Below are 18,037 nucleotides of genomic sequence, written 5' to 3' on the forward strand. Positions count from 1 at the left end.
AAAGTAATCATCTTCATAATAACAGCAACTAGAGATAATTACTATTTCCACATAGAAATTTTTCTGTGAATACAAGACTTTGAAGAATGAGGTTATGTTATACACATGTGTGATCATTTCCCTTTTTATAGAAGTTCTTCAGAGTCATAAAATTCATTGTTTAGATATTTCCTTACTTATTTAAGAAATCTCATATTGTGGACATGGAGGATATTCATGATACTTTGCTATTATAAATTATACAGTAGTGAACAGATGTGATATACTTGGATTAATTTCGATGATCCATGTTTTTGCATGTAGCTATTAAACCAGAATGAAGAATAGATAATGCAGTGATTGAAATTAATTTCAAATGGCCAAATGATCAGATTGATCCATTAACAACAAATAGAGAAACATGTCTACTCTTTAAAGGCCCAAGGAAAAAACAGTTGATATAATTGTTGGGCAAAAAAAATTAAACATTTTTAATAAATAAATATGTTAAATACATTAAACGTTAAAATTAATTTGATGAGTAATTTAATCATATATTCAAATGTTATAAAATACTACTCAAATTTCTTTAAACTGACACAAATTGTCATCATTATACAAACATACAATTATACAACTATGCACCAGTCACTGGAAGAACTGTACTATCTAGAATAAATCATTGATATATATATGTGACAGTATATACATTCTTATGAAAATTTAACAGTGCACAAAAGTCTGTACCATCATTTTTTTTGCATTTTGTGAAATAGATGATAACACAATGTCAGTGTTAAACATTACAGTCCGCTGTTAGTTATAAACCCAGGAGGTGCAGGCAACTAGTTATAATCAAACTTAGAGGGTATGTACACATCCAATTATGCCAATAAGTGTTATATGTGTGTATATATATTATGCATAATATAATATATATATTTTGTGGGAGCTCCTCTAATTCTCCTCCAGAATGGACATATCTCCTCAAAATGACTTTTTCTCTTCTAAGAGTATATATATTTAAAGTGCGTATCTTCCTGCTTGTTTAAATATTAAAATATCCTGAGTTTTTTGGAAAAAAAGATTTGAAATGTGACTAAAACACTAAAGTTAACATCAATATTTTGTGATCTTTTGTTATATTTTTTCATAAATCTACTTTACTGTTTAATTTATTTGGTTAGATCCAAAATGTCTGAACATATTTAATTATATTAAAATATCACCTTACCTAACAAGAAAAAGAACAGAGAAAAGCAATTTGGTAACAATTATTATTACATTCATAGGATCTTGACAGCTTTAAGTCTTGTACCTTTTCTTGTTATTATGACCCCAGGAAAAGCTCCCTCTCCTCAGTATAAAATAGCTTAGAAAACATTGCAGGAATAGCCCAGTTCGTCATTAGAAAAGCCTCTATTTCCTGCTTCAGTAACCAGCTGATAGAAATGAAGTTCATCTTATCAACAGGGTTATTTATCTTCTATTCTTCTTCTTCTTTGTTAATCTTCCTTTTATGTTTTCTTAATAACACACGCTGGAAAAGTTCCTGAATGCTTTTCAAATAAAGAAAAGTTCTGAGGAGGATTGACAAATCTCTGTTGTGTCAACATAGACACAGGCATCTCCCAGTCTGGAATTCAATGTATAATATCTGAAATAGATAAATGTAGACCCTCCCTTTCTCATTCATCAGATCAGGAGATATTCAGGTCTACTAATTGGTTTTAATGCATGTTACTAAAATTTTATTGCCAGTACAATGAAGATGTAATGCATTTCATGTACCATAATAGACTGGCATTTAAAAATAACTAGGAGAGCTGGCTCTAAAAAGAAGGAATAGAAAAGGAAAAATCCAGAATTCGTGCTATTAAATGAGTTTTTTAAATGTTTTGGAATTATGACCAGTGACGAGATGTAGAACCTACCAAATTGGAAATCATGTATCAATTCAGCATCAGCCCATTACTTATGATTAATCATTATGTATTTACAATGACATTTTTTGTTATTATACACTGTGGTACTAATCTGAAGATGAGAAACTCCAAGCATTTTTTAATAATTAATCTTGTAGATGAAATTTCTCACTGACCATCAGACCCTAGAAGAAAATACTGTATTTTAGGGGTGTCATACTAGGGCATCTAAGAGATTTAATTCATTATTTTGTGATATTCTCAACAAATGTCTGAGCATTGAGTATAAAAATACAATAATACAAAAATATTCTTTCTTTGATCTACCTTCAGGAACATATTCATTCCATGTAATGTTTTCTATGTAAAATCTTGGTCATTGCTATGTAACACAAACAATCTGATCCACCTATGAAGAAAACAGTAGGTTTGCACTGTTTTTTGCAAATGATTGTCATTGCTTATCAGCATATAGGTCCATCATAAAGCATGATACATGGAATATTATTTGATAAATTTAAATTAACATCTCTATGCAAGTTCAAAAATTAGTTTTTGTTAACATGCCCCAGATTCTTTTCTTTCATTAACTTCCTGCTCAATTTTACAGTAAATCTAGCCTCTCTATTAATTCTGTGTGCTTTGGAGCAGTCTTTCGGCCTTAGCAAACCTGAATAGACTCTCCTTCTTGCCTTTTTGTTGCACTCCAGCACTGTAACTCTTAATTCTGCCTACTTTGTCCCTTTGTTCTTACCCACGTATTCTACCTCTCAAGGGCTAGGCAGTGTCTCAACTCTTGTGCCAGATGTTTAACAGGGCTTCCAATAGTCCAAAACGTTTGCTGCCAATGACATCAATTCCCAAAGCAGTGATAACGCTTACCACCGTAGCATGTCACCCAAAGTTGATATGTATTACTTCTTCTAGTTCTATTTTTAAAAATTCCCTTGAAGGCACTCTTGTGGATCATTTTGCAAATGTTTAGACTTTACTTTTATCCCTGACATTTATCTTTCTGCCACCCGAAGTAGCTATCGATTGTCTATATCTGCCCTTATATTTAGGCAAAAGGTATTTTGCCTTTCTGAAGTGAATACCTCTTCAAAGTGACTTTTTAAACTATAAAATGATATCCCAAACAGTAGGTGGTATCTCTTTAGCTGATTTCCTTTGCTGAAAACATAGCCAACTCAAAAGCACAATAGCAGATGTAACCAAGAAGTGCAGTCATCGAATCAGAGACAACTACAGCACAAAGGGCCACCCTGTCCTTATGGATTGCTTACTTCGCAGAGTGCACATAGCTAATGTCAAAAGAAGGTTGTTAACACTCTCTTTTGAAAAGCTATTTTCAGTAATTCAAAGGAAAGACAGCTTACAAATGCTGAGAGTGGAGATGCAATAAAGACTGCAGGGCCCGGTGAAAGCAGCACTATGGACATTGCAAAAGGGATTTGAGCCTCTCCAAGAATGGACAGTTCTTTTCTATAAAAGTGAGGTCTGCTCTTTCTTCTTTTTAAATTTGCTGCAGACACTAAAGGTTGAAAGAATAGTAAAGATCTTTTCAACTGAAGCCTTGCTTTCCTAAGAATTCTATGCTCTCCACCCTCATTCAGTTGACATCACAACAAACGAGGCTCTCCACCTTGTTCCCGCCTCCACACATTTCATCTGGATAACACACTTCATTCAGCATCTCTCTCCCATTCAGTGATTCTGCCATCCCCAACACACACCTTTCCATGAACCCCCAGACCTCAGTCCCAGGTCAGAATGACTTGATTAAAGAATAGTATCAGAACGGTAACAGTAAAAAAGAGCAAATGAATGAAAGTCAGGAGGCCTGGTTTCTACTCTTAGCTCTGCCACTAAATTGTCAGATGAATGTGGGTAAGTCACTTCAATTTATAAAAGATAGAAGGCAAGTTAGATTGTATCTAAAATTCCCTCCCAAATAATTATAGGAAGTAAATTATAATCACTTTTTTTTTCTAAAAAATCTAATCAATACTAAAGATAAAATAGAAGAAATGTATGCTTCTGCTTGGGTTAAATACCAGAAAATCACGTTCTTGCTTTCTGTCAATAGTTCTAATTTTATAATTGCTTATGTTTTATATAAGATGGAAAGTCACAGTTTATGCATATTGGCCTCCCTCTCCCTTTTCTGCCCAGGACTTTGGTTATGAGACCTTTTAGGAATCAGTCCTAATCCACCTCTCTAGTATCCTCTCTTAATATATCCCTAAACCCTCTTCGTGGTAGCCAACACTGAACTTCTCACCCTCCATGTAAATAGTAGCTTCTCTCTGGAGCATCCCCTCTTGTGGCTCATCTTGCCTCTTGATTCATCCCATCTATCTTTTACCACATATCCCATTGCACTATAGTGAATTCTTTATGTGCTTAAGCCTTCATCTATAGACAACGAGCTCTTAAATGACCACTGGACTATAAGAATGCATCTCTTGAAAAAGCAATCTTCAGAGTTAAAAAGTGTGTGTGCGAGAGAGAGAGACAGAGAGAGAGAGAGAGAGAATCTTGTGATCAATGTCTGATTCTGATGAGTAGTTGCTTAGTGACCTTAAATAAATTACTCAATGCTGGCTCTGAATTTCCTCATTTATAACATAAAATTTGTAGATAATATCTACCAAAAGAAATTGGGACTATAGTCCAAAAAACAGAAGACTGAAAACAAATGCTTAAGGAAAAAAGGAGTTTTATTGGCTCTCCTTGCTAAAATTTCCAAAGGTTTATTGTTTTAGATATAACTTGTTGCAGGGGCTCAAATAGTGGCACTAAATTTCAATCTTTATCCATCTTTGGCTTTTATTCCCTTTTTTGCATCCATCCTCAAGGTCTATATATTGTGGCATGATAAAGCTTAGAGCTACTCCTGATCTAGATTTTTGTGGTTCAAATACAATAGAAAAGACAAGTGTTCTTTTCCTAATAGTTTCAACAAAAGTCATGAACCTGATTTTGATGGGCTTGAACTAAATAATACTCATTTTTGAAATGATCACTATACCCAGTAAAATAAAATGCACTTATTAGCTAATCCCTAGATCACAAGCCGAGCCCTGGAGCTGGAATCAGCCCTGAACACACACATCAACTAGAAAGAAAAAGGTGTAATTCTGCAGAATAAATTTAGGGTCATGTTTCCAAAAAGCCAGTGAATAAATGCTAGATGGACCAGAAATAACTACTGTGCACTGTATTACCCTATCAGATTCTTAACAATTAAATGAGACGTTATTCACAAATCATTTAGAGCAATGTTTGTTTGGGACATAAGAAGTTTCCAAGTGTGATCCATAGCATGTAACAGGTGCTAAGAAAATGTCCAGTGAGTAAAGTGAATATGTAAAAACTGAACATGCTAGAGGAATTCTTAGAATGAGTAACTTCATAGATAACTTTGCTTTAATTTTACAGTTCATTTTTGATTACTTTTCTTGTTGGCAGAGATAAGAGACTAGGTCACATCTATTGTTTGTACAGCTTTTTGAACATATTATACTTAATCTAATACAATTATGCTGCTGTACAAATATAGCAAAAGCAATTATACCCTACACCCAACTTCACTTTAGCAGTTAACTAATTCAGCAAACACATGTGGGGCTTCTCATAAGCTCTCAGTCCTCTGCTGATACTAGAAATGCTAAGAAAAAGAAGACAAGGTGCCATCCTCAAAGAAACAAGTTTCTTTTATTCATATCTAAGGCTGTGGGATATAACAACAGACATAACAGATAAGGACCTTCTTAGAGAACAGTAAACAGGTAATTTTAAAACTAAACATCTTAATGAAATATAAATTTTCTAATTAAAAAAAAAGAAAGAAAAATAAATGCTCATAATTGCCAAGAAGCCACTAAGCATCAGTGCAATTTTCATACAGGACTTTAGGATCCTTATTTCAGAAAGAGTGATGGACAAGGGTACCATCTAGCAGTTAAACTGAGAGCTGAAAAATGAGAAAGAGCAATATACTATGAAGTCAGAGGAACATACTATTCAGAATTAAGACCATGTCCCTTAGCTAGAATGTGAATCCCAGCTCCACTTTCGACTTGCTGCGTGACTTTGGGCCCAAGTTCTCTCTGTGACTTCTTTTCTTCATCTATCAAATGGAAATAGTGATAACTGTGTTTAAGAACTGATAGAACAATGACACTGCTTGCATTCAAGCCCTTAGCTTCTCTTGCATGAACTGGTAACATTCGCTTAACCCTCCAACTCACCCACTATGCTAGTGCTGAAGTCATCTTTCTATACTACAAATATGATAGTTTTAATTCTTTTGTAATAGCCCCCCTTTACTTTTTGCAAAGAGCCCAAATTACTTAATAGGATGTGGTCATCCTTCCATGATCTGGCCCTTGCCTACCTCTGCAGTTTTAGTGTTCACCATGACCGCTCATGCAGCCCAACCTTAAACTCTTAGCTTCTCACACATTAACTATGTAAAGCTCCTCTAACGTGAAATGCTGTTTCCTACCTCTGTGCCTTTGCATGGTCAGTGTTTCTCTGGAAATTACCTTGGTAAACACCAAGACTAATTTTATGATCTCTTCAATGTTTGCTGGATTCTTCCAGTAGCCCCCAACCTAGAGCTGACTACCATGTCCACAAGGTTTCTCTCTGCCCCAGCCCATATTGATATGTGTGTGTGTGTGTGTGCACGCACGCGTGTATGTGTGACAATGAGAGTAATCTAATGAGGATACTGAAATGAGTAATACAGGATAAGAAGGAATAATTCCATGAGAGAAATTCTTGAAAAACAATAAAGGAATGGTTTACAGAGCATGAGTAGAGGCACTCACCTTTGGTAGGATTGGGGATTTTTCTTTCACTGTATAGAAAGGCAGCCCAGAGAGTCTTTCTACGTACAAATGCATGTGGATTGATAAGTGGAGGGAAGACACAGAGGTTTCCATTCCATGGTTTATTTTTCCTCCATGAAGTCTAGAACAAGATGACTGGCCAAGCATGAAGAGAGAGAAGGGCATGGTAGCAGAACTGCAGACAGAAGAGGTACAAGATACCTGACTGGGAGGGCAGAAAGTTGAGGTCATAATAATCCACTAGGATCCAGTGAACTATGAGATAAGGTCATCAACTAAGAGTGGGTGGTTTTTGTTGGAAATTTGAAAAAAGAGGAGGAATTATGACACTAGTTCCTTTGGCATGTGAAACAGCAACTTGGCAAGGAAAGTAGAGTGTGATTGTTGGGCAGCATGGATTGCCCATTTGCAACTTGTAGTAAAGAACTTACAGGGAAAGCAGTCGCTATGGTCATCATGGTGTGCATCCCCTCTGGGACCATGTCGCTGCTCAGCTGGGGAAGCAGGGAGGTGAATACTTGGTCTTAACCGCAATTGACCTTTTTCTGGATGATACAGTGGACAAAGAGAACAGCAGAGTTGAGGATTTCGGAACTCTGCCAATGCTTTTTATCTAGAAGCGTGTTGCTATTTTTGTCTTCTATGAAATTTTTGTTCCAAGAAAGGCAAGATTACATTTTTTTAACAGATTGAGTTGGTGTAGTGTATTCTTGGTTATCAAAATACTCATATAGCTTTGGGATTTTGAATTGGTAAATATTCATGATGTGCAAAAAATCATGATACGTACTGTACAATCTCAGTCCTGTAAAATTGAATATTGTGCCTACACATGCACAGGACCTAGAAGAACTTGTCAAACTATAAACTGCTTGTGATTGTGAATGATTTTTTTCTTTGCTTCTTGTGTTTTTCAGTTTCCTATAATGCACATATTAACTTTTTAAAAATAGGGTTATTTTAAAAGCCAAAAAAAAGATATTATGTCTAACTGTGAATTTCAAGCTGCATCAGGAGACAGGAGTGGGCTAGAGGGAATTATTGACAGTGAGAATGGGAAGGGTCAACAGGTTCAAGCTCTAGCGAGAGAACAGAAGTGCTGGAGTGAGAGCATTTGAGCTGACCAGGAAGTGAAGTGCTTAACATTGCTATTTTAAAAATAAGGCATCTATGAAAATGACATTTTATGAATGGTCTTTTCTACACATTGCTTATGGCATGTTGAACTATTTTGATGGAGACCTCCCAAAAACTGACATATGAGTCAGGAAATCAAATCACATATGGCTGTGGATAGTTAGCAATACCTTTAGGAAGCTAATAAATGATCATTTTAATATCTGCTAAAAACTCAACAATCAACTATGAAAAACCTTGGATTCTGGATTCTTTCGAAGGTAAACCACATGACGCTAACAAATAACAAAGTAACTGCGATTTCCTCAAAAGATACAACAAGCAAAATAGAGAAGGCGGGAAAAAAACCTTCCTGATGTAAACAGAAGTGTCTTCCTGGTTTCCTCCTATACCTTTGTTCTTTGTTTTAGACAGATTGCTTTGAGGTGGAAGCCCATTCTAGGAAAGTTTTCCTTGCAGTCCGCCTGGGTCAGTAGTTGTTACAGCAGAAGTAATGATACAAAATTTATGGATCATGGCCAGGCATGGTGATTCATGCCTCTAATCCCAGCACTTTGGGAGGCTGAGGCTGGCAGATCACTTGAGGTCAGGAGTTCAAGACCAACCTGGCCAGCATGGTGAAACAGCATCTCTACTAAAAATACAAAAATTAGCCAGGTGTGGTAGTGGGCACCTGTCATCCCAGCTACTCAGGTGGCTGAGAGAGGAGACTCGCTTGAACCCGGGAGTGGAGGTTGCAGTGAGCCAAGATCATACCATTGCATTCTAGCCTGGGTGACAGAGTGAGACTCTGTCTCAAAAACAGAATTAAAAAAATAAAATAAAAACAAAATGTATGGATCACTTCTCACTTCAATTTTATGTTTCTCTTTTCTATTCCTGGCCCAGATTTCCTGACATCGACTATTGTTTGCCAGCATCATGAGTTCATTTCCTCCCCCATTAACAGTAGAGGCAAAAGTAATGTTTCTTTCTTTGTTAAGGTATAAAATCTACTCCAAATAGGTCATTTATGACTTCTTAAGGGGATTCACAGCCCATAGTGAGAAGCAGCCAACCTGGGCCTAGAGAAATGTGACTGCTTTCTTTCCCAAAGAATGTCTCTGATTCTAAGAATGGGAAATTGGAGGTTAAAAGCCGCCCATATTTCAGAAGACCATTGAAAAAGAAGTAGTCAAATAAAGAGGTGGGATTAAGGATGTTACAGAAAAGACATGACCATAAGCTTTAACTTTCACCCTTATGTCTCCACAGAAATGTGATTTAATTATTAGTTGCAGCAACTTGTTATGAATAATTTGGAGTTGGAGAATGCAAACCTGAAATGTTTTGTCAGAGGGATTTGATATTCCAGGATTTTTGTGATTTATTTTTTACTAAGTATTATCCCCAGATTCCATTATGCAGGAGATAATGACACTGAAACAATATTTTTATAACAGACTATCTAGCTTTCTCTTAGCTGTGGAGATTAAAGTGTTCATATTTCTCATTTGATTCCTTTTTTGAAATAAATGTTTTATTGGAACAACAAGGCATGATATTTCACTAGTTACTAATCAACATTAAAAAATATAAGATGATATATGATTAACACTGAGATTGAGTAAAAGTGCATATATTGTCTAATAAATGAAAACCAGGAAAATAGTAAAAATATGGACATAAAAGACCCTACATTCCCCTGTTGTCAACTGATATAAATGACTAACCTGCCTAGCCCTAGATCTTCTTCAGACTTGAATAGTGCTGACTGCATTTGAATTTTCTTATGAAGAGGAAAATCTTTATGGCATGCATGGGCCTAAGTGTTCTTTAAAGTTTGGGAACAATGCTACTTAAAAAGTCACTGCTTTTTAAGCAGTGTCAACCCTTGTTTCTTTCCCCAGTAAGACAGAGTTCTATCTAGAAAGCATTTTTTTTCTTAAGTTTCTCATTTCTCCCTAGACTCAATCACAAAAAAATATAAAAATTTCACACCACTGGAGTACAACCAATTTATGTAAAAATCCTATTTGTGTCATTCTATGATTAGAAAGATGTTTCACAGCAAGCTTTAATAACAAACTGTAATCTTCTACTCGACCTTCACCCTATATATAATCAATTTCTCACAATATTAGATGCTGAAGTTAGACTTTTTTCAAAGGACTTTAGACACGTCCCCAGAACAGCACGTCTTGAAGTACATTTAAGTCAAAATAAATGTAGTTTCACCAGGTGTGTGAAGTGATTCTTTCACTCTAGTGACAAATGACTTATGGATGGTTAGTGCTGCCATCCATGCAGGCTTAGCTTTGATTTGTATACACTCATGAATTGTCTCCATGGAGAAAATGTGCAGAGGTAGCATTTCACTTTTATGTGTTTCATCAAACAGCTTCCAAGTGACGGAGGGAAAGGTATGAAAGTTGTTAGGGAAAACATTCTCTATTACCAGGAGGTTGTTTCTTCAGAAGTCAGAGGCTTATGTGTCCTGTGAAGGGAATACTTAATTAAACCTGTGCTGCAGAATTCCTTTCAGATAATCAGAGTCTTTATAAAGCCACCTTTGCCTCCTACAAACAAAATTGTCTACAGGTAGCTGCTTATAAGTTATTTTGACATAGAATTAAGGGAACTTTTATTCTAAAATGTATGTTTATGTGTTTTAATATAAACTATGTAGTATCTGAGACATTCTCAGCCAAGAAATACAACTTCACACTTGGGACTGGTGTGAGATGGTTTGCGGGATCCAGAAAAATCTCAGTTTGGTCTCTTACGGTGCCTGAAGGCTTTCTCCCAAGGGTTTAGTCCCTTGCATTAAGGCTTTGTATTTGCAGCCTTTATTAATATGTACTAAAGCCTGATTGGGTCACATTTTAAGTAATTGTTAATGATGATTCCTTTGAGAGATATTTATGTATTAATTTTTTTTATGTCTCAAGAGTTAACTGTGAGAGAACGAAAAATCACACTGAATGCCAGGTTTTGTTAGGGGACAAGCAAAATGGCAAATCTATAATACTCATACCTCCGGGACTCCAAGCAGCTGAAAAGAAATAGGAGGGTGTTGAGTGTCTTACCAAGGGGAATATTGGAAACAAAGACCATGGAGATAACTTTGAGACCTGTTTCACAGTTTTGGTTTGGTCCAACACAAGGAAAATATTGAAAAGTTACTTTGACCTGAGGACCTTAGTCTCCTTTCCTCTGAGATTCTTTGGGTTAGTGCTTTGGTTTGTGGTGTTGAAGGATTATAGGCAGATTCTGCCCTTTTTGTTTTAATATATTCACTCAATTTTATTGCAAAACAGTTGGATATGCGCCTTCTAAGCAAACACCAAAGTGAAGGTACACCATTGAGAATGTGGAGAAAACATTCAAAAAAGAATATTCCCCCCTAGAAATGTCTTCTCACAATACTGAGAGTTGCTTCCATGCTTTGCTAGGGCATTGAAAGTCAGTGGATGTCAGCTTTGGCTACAGCTCCTCATTTGTGTTGATTTAAAGGCCCTAATCTCAACTCCTTATGGAGTGTGTAGGTTTCCTTATTGGCCTCTTAGGAATCACTAAGAGATACTCCTCAACTGTATACCTTGTTGCTGTAATTGAAGCTGTTTTGTTGCTATAATTCCTTCCTAATGTTGCAGTTTTAGTCAAGTATTGTTTCCCTCTGGAGGCATTAATTATTACCAGTTTTGAAAAGACCTTTGCTTGATGTGTACATTTTTGCTTCTGGTGCTAAATCATTTCACTGTTTCCCAGTCTACATCTAGGTAAAAGGATGTTTCACCTTTTCTCTTTACTGTTCAGCCTACGCTATAACCTTTTTAAGCACTATAAAATAGAGTATCTTTGTCCACCGGACAGAAAGTCAGCATTCTTCTTAGTTTCATGCATTTCACTAATTTGCAGTACTTATCTCAGAATAGAGGATTTAAATTTAGTTTTATTTGCTATTATCTGTGAAATTATTGGTCACTGGAGTTTATGAGAGCAAATCCTCTTGCTAAGGATTTACTCATGGTGTATGGCGCATCACTTTTATACAGGTTATTATCCACTGTCAAGGACTTCATTGAAATACAAAATTGAAAGGGAGGATATTTACTCAAATGTAACAGAGTGTTCTGGGAAGTATTCTCCTGTTTGAAGTTAAGCAGGTTTTCCTTCATTTTGTACTGGTAACTATTTCAGATTTTAGACAATTAAATGAGTACTCTATGTCTTTGTACATTTGGGCTGTTATAATAAAATACCATGAACAAGGTGGCTTCTAAACAGCAGAAACAAATTTATCACAGTTCTAGAGGTTAGGAAGTCGAAGATCAAGGAACCAGCAGTTTTAGGGTCTGGTGAGGGCCTGTTCCTCATAGAGGGCACCTTTTCACTGTGTGTGTCCTGACGTGGTGGAAGAGGCAAGATAGCTCTCTGGGGACTCTTTATAGGGTCACTAATCCCTTTCATGAGAGCTCAGCAGCCCTTACAACCTAATCACCTACCAAAGGCCCCATCTTCTTGGTAGGTAAAATATGTTGAAACCCTAACACAAATTGTAGGAAACACAAACATTTAGACCTTAGCACTCTATTCTTATCAACTTTCATAACCTTTACACACACACATACACACACACACACACATTTATTTCCGATCAAAGAGGAAAGACTACCTACTTATGGTTTTACAAAAATCTGTGTGCACCAGGAAAGATTTTTGAAATAAAATTAGTCACCCTTCAGCTAGTTGTTACTGAGTGCCCACACTGAAATATCCTGTTCTAGGCTCCAGAGAAAGAGCATTAAGCAAATTCAGACATATTCAGAGCTCCCACAGAGCCTGAGTGCTAGAAATTGATCCAGACTTCACTTCTAATTTAAATAGACATTGTTCTTCTTCATCCGATTATTTACTAATGGGTCTTATATTCTCCATCCAATAGGAATAAATTCTCCATAATTAGTGTGCTAATTTGTGTTTTAATCTTTGGAAATATGTAATTTATCCTGAAGTCATCTGCTTCTGAAAGTAGTACAAGTCCACTTCATCATATAAAACTGAAATACACTGAAATTTATTATTATTTTGCTGAACATAAATCAGGAAATAAATTCAATGTACGTTACCTGAGGACTGACATTTCAAGCCCTTAGCCATGTGTTTCAGTAAATGTATTTTCTTGTTCATTTACTGCTTCATTTTGAATCATTGCCTCTGCCCCAAGTGGCTTTTGATGTCTCTCCCTTCAGCCTGGATGAACCCATTTCTTTCCAAGAATGACAGTTTCTACAAAATAATAGAAAACCTTGGTCAAACCTGTACAAAACACTTGCTTATTATCATATTGTATAGAACTCCAGAGCAGGAATGATGGAAACAGCTTGGTATAGTCTTTTTTTTTTTTTTTTTGAACTTATTTTGTTCTCTTATAATACAAATAAAAACATGTAATAGTAACTCTCCATATTCTTATGAACATTTTGCCACCAACTCTGAGATTCTCAAATATTTTATTGATTCCAGTGTATTGATGTATGCATGTATTTGATTTATACATTATTGTGTAATTTTTAAGGAATTTTATATTGACAGCTTGATGCAAACAGCTGTGTATCTCCAACGTTACAATAAATATATAAAACACTGGCTTAACTTCATAGAAATCCATGCTGAAAGAACATTTGAATAATACTGGTAAAAACAAAAAGTTAATTTCCAATGTTGGGCAATAATTATTAATACTTGCCAGAGTGACCCAAAGAATATCAGTGAGTTCTCCATTCTGCTGCAGATTTTCTCTCTGACATAAATGTCATCTGTGTGTGTTGTTCTCTCAGGAGGTCGAGTTGTGTCGTGTTAGCAGTCAAGAGAAGCTGGGCCTGACAGTCTGTTACCGAACAGATGATGAAGAAGACACCGGCATTTATGTCAGCGAGGTAAGAAACGCCATGGAGGGGAAATTAGAAGAGGGAGACCAGAGGAACAGAGCGAAATGACTCACAGTGAGAAAACCCTTCCTTAAGAGGCTTAAATGTGAAGAATTGGCCATGTTCCAAAACTTGTCACTTTCAATTAGGAAAGTAAATTATGCTGCCCAAGTAATGTAATTATTATCAGCTTGTTTAATGTGAATACTTTCACCCCAGAATCCCAGCAAGGAAAAGTGCAAAAGTGGTAACATTTTTGAATTCCAAATTTGAATAAATTCCCATAAGAATGCAGCAAGTCCATCAAAGTTTTTGATCCTCAAACATCTGTCCTTCCATTCTACTGTCTCTTATGAGTTCTATTAACAGTAGCACTGGCTAACTGTTTTAAATTACTACTCACAATAATCACATCTTTTACTCTGCTGATGGCATTGATACATTTGAATGCCCAGTGAGTGCATCTATTAGTTTGTTTTATTCAACCCCACAATGAGATTCTACACTTGATCTTAGCCAAAGGCCAAGAAGCAATACACAAGAGAGAGTCTAAAATGCGAGCTACTGTTAGCGTTAATTCCTTTTAAAGACTGTGAAGCAAATTTTACTACAATAGATGATTTTTAAAAACTCACAAAAAGCGTTACTTTATGTGAAGTAGGAAGGTGTGTTTTTAAAAATTAAGGCTGAGCACAGTGGCTTATGCCTATAAACCCTACACTTTGAGAAGCCAAGACAGGAAGATTGCCTATGGCCAGGAGTTTGACCCTGTCTCTAAAAAAAAAAAAAAAAAATTAATTAGTCAATCATGGTGGCATATGCCTATAGTCCTAACTACTCAGGAGGCTTTGGCAATAGGATTGCTTGAGCACAGTAGTTCAATGTTACGGTGAGCTAGGATTGTGCCACTGCACTCCAGTCTGAGTGACAGAATGAGACACTGTCTCTAAATATAAATAAATTAAAATTAAATATGCTTATGATAAAAAAGTACATACTTATATGTGCAAAACATACATGTATATATATATTTATATATAAATGCAGAAGTTAGACAAACTAGATACTAATTGCTGCTCTATGCTGTTCCAAGTTTTCTTGGCCATAATCATGAAAACATTACCTAATATACTGAACTTCAGCCTTCTCAACTAGAAAGTGAGTATAACAATGCTTATCTTATTGTTTTGATAGACTTGCTTAGAGTATGGAAGAGATAAAGTAATTAATGCATTTAGAAAACAATACAACTCTGTAAGTATAAAATATTACCCTTTATCCCTTTACCAAAAAATTTACTAACTGGCTTCTGCGACTGAAAAATCTCCAGATAATATTCAACTTATGTAGTTCTTTTAAATATGCAATTAGGATAATTCCTCTGATTAGGGTAAGGAAGTATAAGGAAACACCTGTGGAATTGTCTTTTGTAATATGTACAGAGGTAGGAAGGTAGAAGTTTAATATTAGTTTGATTACAGTTCTAAAGATGAGGCTTTAGATTGTGAGTGGCTTTTAAATGGGATAGAGTTCATGAATCACCCCTCACTTCCTTCTAGTAAGTCTCTATTTACTATTTAAATATGTCAGTATTGGAACTGCACTATTCAGGGAAGAGAAAGAAGCCACAGGATCTGAACATATGTACTTGGAAGGAATGTTTTCCTTTTACCTCTTACATGTAATTATAGTGTCATTTATTCTTGATTGATGATTTAAGACTCAATTATTAGTTGGCACCCCTAATAAGAAAGTAATATCTAACATATGGATAGAATGCATCAACCTTATGCTACACTTGAAACAGTTTGCTTTAAAAATAAAGCTTTGGTGCAACAAGCCTAAATAAAGTTTGAAGCCATCATATGAAATCTGATAGATGAAATTACCCCCAGTAAACTGTAAGTCATCACTCAAATTTAGCCCATTAAAATGCTGATAACCTCCTAATAGAGCCTTAAATATCTATACATTCTAAAATAGTATGTAGTAAATATACTTTAGCCCACATGTAAAGTGGTACTAATTAAATGCATGGATCAGATGTGTGTGTGTGTGTGTGTTTCTTGAGCAATATAGGTTGTAAATTTCTTTATAAATTAATATGTCCATGAGACATAATTATCTTTAATAAGTATGGACTTGGGCCAGGCGCGGTGGCTCACACCTGTAATCCTAGCACTTTGGGAGGCGGAGGCGGGTGGATCACGAGGTCAGGAGATTGAGACCATCCTGGCTAACACGGTGAAACCACGCCTTTATTAAAAATACAAAAAATTAGCCAGTTGTGGTGGCGAGCGCCTGTAGTCCCAGCTACTTGGGAAGCTGAGGCAGGAGAATGGCGTGAACCCAGGAGGCGGAGGTTGCAGAGAGCCGAGATCGCGCCACTGCACTCCAGCCTGGGCGACAGAGCGAGATTCTGTCTCAAAAAAAACAAAAAAAAAAAAAAAAAAAAAGGGGGGGGGATGAACTTACACTGTAGCTATCAGCTTTACCAAGACAGATAAAGCAGGATTTAAAATGATCTCATAGAAAGTAAATTTCCTGGGTCCAGAGAGTCCTGGTGTTACTATCATCTCACGTCAACTGAAGAGCATGTGTGACAGTTGGGATACACAAATGAATGAAGGAATGTGGGAAAAAAAAAAAAAGAATGAAGGGAAAAAGGAAGGAAGAAATAGAGGAAGAGGAAGGGTGGAAAACTGGTCTTCAGAGTAAGTTCTGCTCTAGTCCTCACAATTTTATTCTTGTTCATTCTAAAATAGCTCATTTGCATTTTTAGAATCAGTGAGTTTTGATGGAGAGAAATATGGCATGCACTGTCATAAATCAACACAGAATTTTGCAATAGTTTTTTCAAAATATATTTTAAAACCATATTTTTAAGTTATTGAGGGAATGTTTCATATTCAGTTGAAGATGTATGTCCTCTTTATTACAGGTTGACCCAAATAGCATTGCTGCCAAAGACGGCCGGATTCGAGAAGGGGATCGGATTTTGCAAGTAGGTGCTGTAGTAATTTCCTTTAGTTTCCCACGGTCTGTCCAAAGTTACTATTTTATTTTGTTTCTTTTTCTTTTTTTTTTTTTTTTTTTTTGAGACAGAGTCTCGCTCTGTCGCCCGACATGGAGGGCAGTGGCGCAATCTCCGCTCACTGCAAGCTCCGCCTCCCGGGTTCATGCCATTCTCCTGCCTCAGCCTCCCGAGTAGCTGGGACTACAGGCGCCCGCCACCAGACCCGGCTAATTTTTTATATTTTTAGTAGAGACGGGGTTTCACCATGTCAGCCAGGATGGTCTCGATGTCCTGACCTCGTGACCCACCCGCCTCGGCCTCCCAAAGTGCTGGCATTATAGGAGTGAGCCACCGCGCCCGGCTTATTTTGTTTCTTGTAAACTGTTGAGAAAAAAATTTGTCTTTGCTTTTGGATATTAACATCTACAAAACCAAAACAAAAAAAAATGCTATCATTTAAAACTTATTAAGGATGGTGTGATTTATTAAGAGTGATTAGCTACTAATTAGTGATTCAGATCCCATCTCTGGAGTCAAATTTGACTTCGCTTCCAGCTTGCTTGGCACATTGCCTAACCTCCTCTCATCCTAAGCTTTATTTCCTCGTCTTAAAAAAAATGGTAATAATAACCTATTATTGTTGTGAAGGTGAAATGAGATTATGCACACAATATGCTTAACACAGTGCATAAGTACGTAATGAATATTAATGGCTATTATTACTAGCAGCGGCAGTTATTGCTGCCTTTTCCAGAATAAACTAAGTGAACATGGATCTAGATGTTCCTTTGCTATATGAAATTCTAGAAGTTTGAAGAAGTTTCAACTACAGTCATGCGTCACTTAATATGTTCTGAGAAATGTCATTAGATGATTTTCCGGTTGTGTAAACATTGGAGAGTGTACTTACACAGACCTAGATGGTACAGCTTACTACATACACACCTAGCCTAGCTGGCATAGCCTATTGCTCCTAGGTTACAAACCTGTACAGCATTTTACTGCACTAAATACTGTAGGTAATTGTGACACAATGGTAAGTCTTTATGTATCTAAACATAGAAAAGTACAGTAAAAGCAAGGTATTATAATTTTATGGGTCCACTGACTTATCTGCGGTCCATTGTTGACTGAAAAGTTATTGTGTAGTGCACTACTGTATTTACTAATGAGTTGCTGGGAGATGAAGGAGAATGTGTTTTATTC

General features: G+C 36.2%; 1 protein-coding gene and 1 non-coding gene across 3 annotated transcripts in view; one reads left to right on the plus strand and one right to left on the minus strand.

The window, feature by feature from the left end:
- Positions 1-18,037, plus strand: part of PDZRN4 (PDZ domain containing ring finger 4) — a 417,242-nt gene that overhangs the window by 381,291 nt on the left and 17,914 nt on the right. For both annotated transcript variants that reach the window (XM_050748436.1, XM_050748437.1), the window contains 2 exons: positions 13,726-13,824; positions 16,757-16,819. In XM_050748436.1, coding sequence (XP_050604393.1) covers positions 13,726-13,824; positions 16,757-16,819 — 162 coding nt within the window. The remainder of the gene's footprint in view (positions 1-13,725; positions 13,825-16,756; positions 16,820-18,037) is intronic.
- Positions 14,167-14,350, minus strand: LOC126931946 (U2 spliceosomal RNA). Its single transcript, XR_007718044.1, has one exon. It is a non-coding gene; the product is annotated as a U2 spliceosomal RNA (small nuclear RNA).

Source organism: Macaca thibetana, chromosome 11, assembly GCF_024542745.1.
Source record: "Macaca thibetana thibetana isolate TM-01 chromosome 11, ASM2454274v1, whole genome shotgun sequence".
Classification (NCBI taxonomy): domain Eukaryota; kingdom Metazoa; phylum Chordata; class Mammalia; order Primates; family Cercopithecidae; genus Macaca; species Macaca thibetana.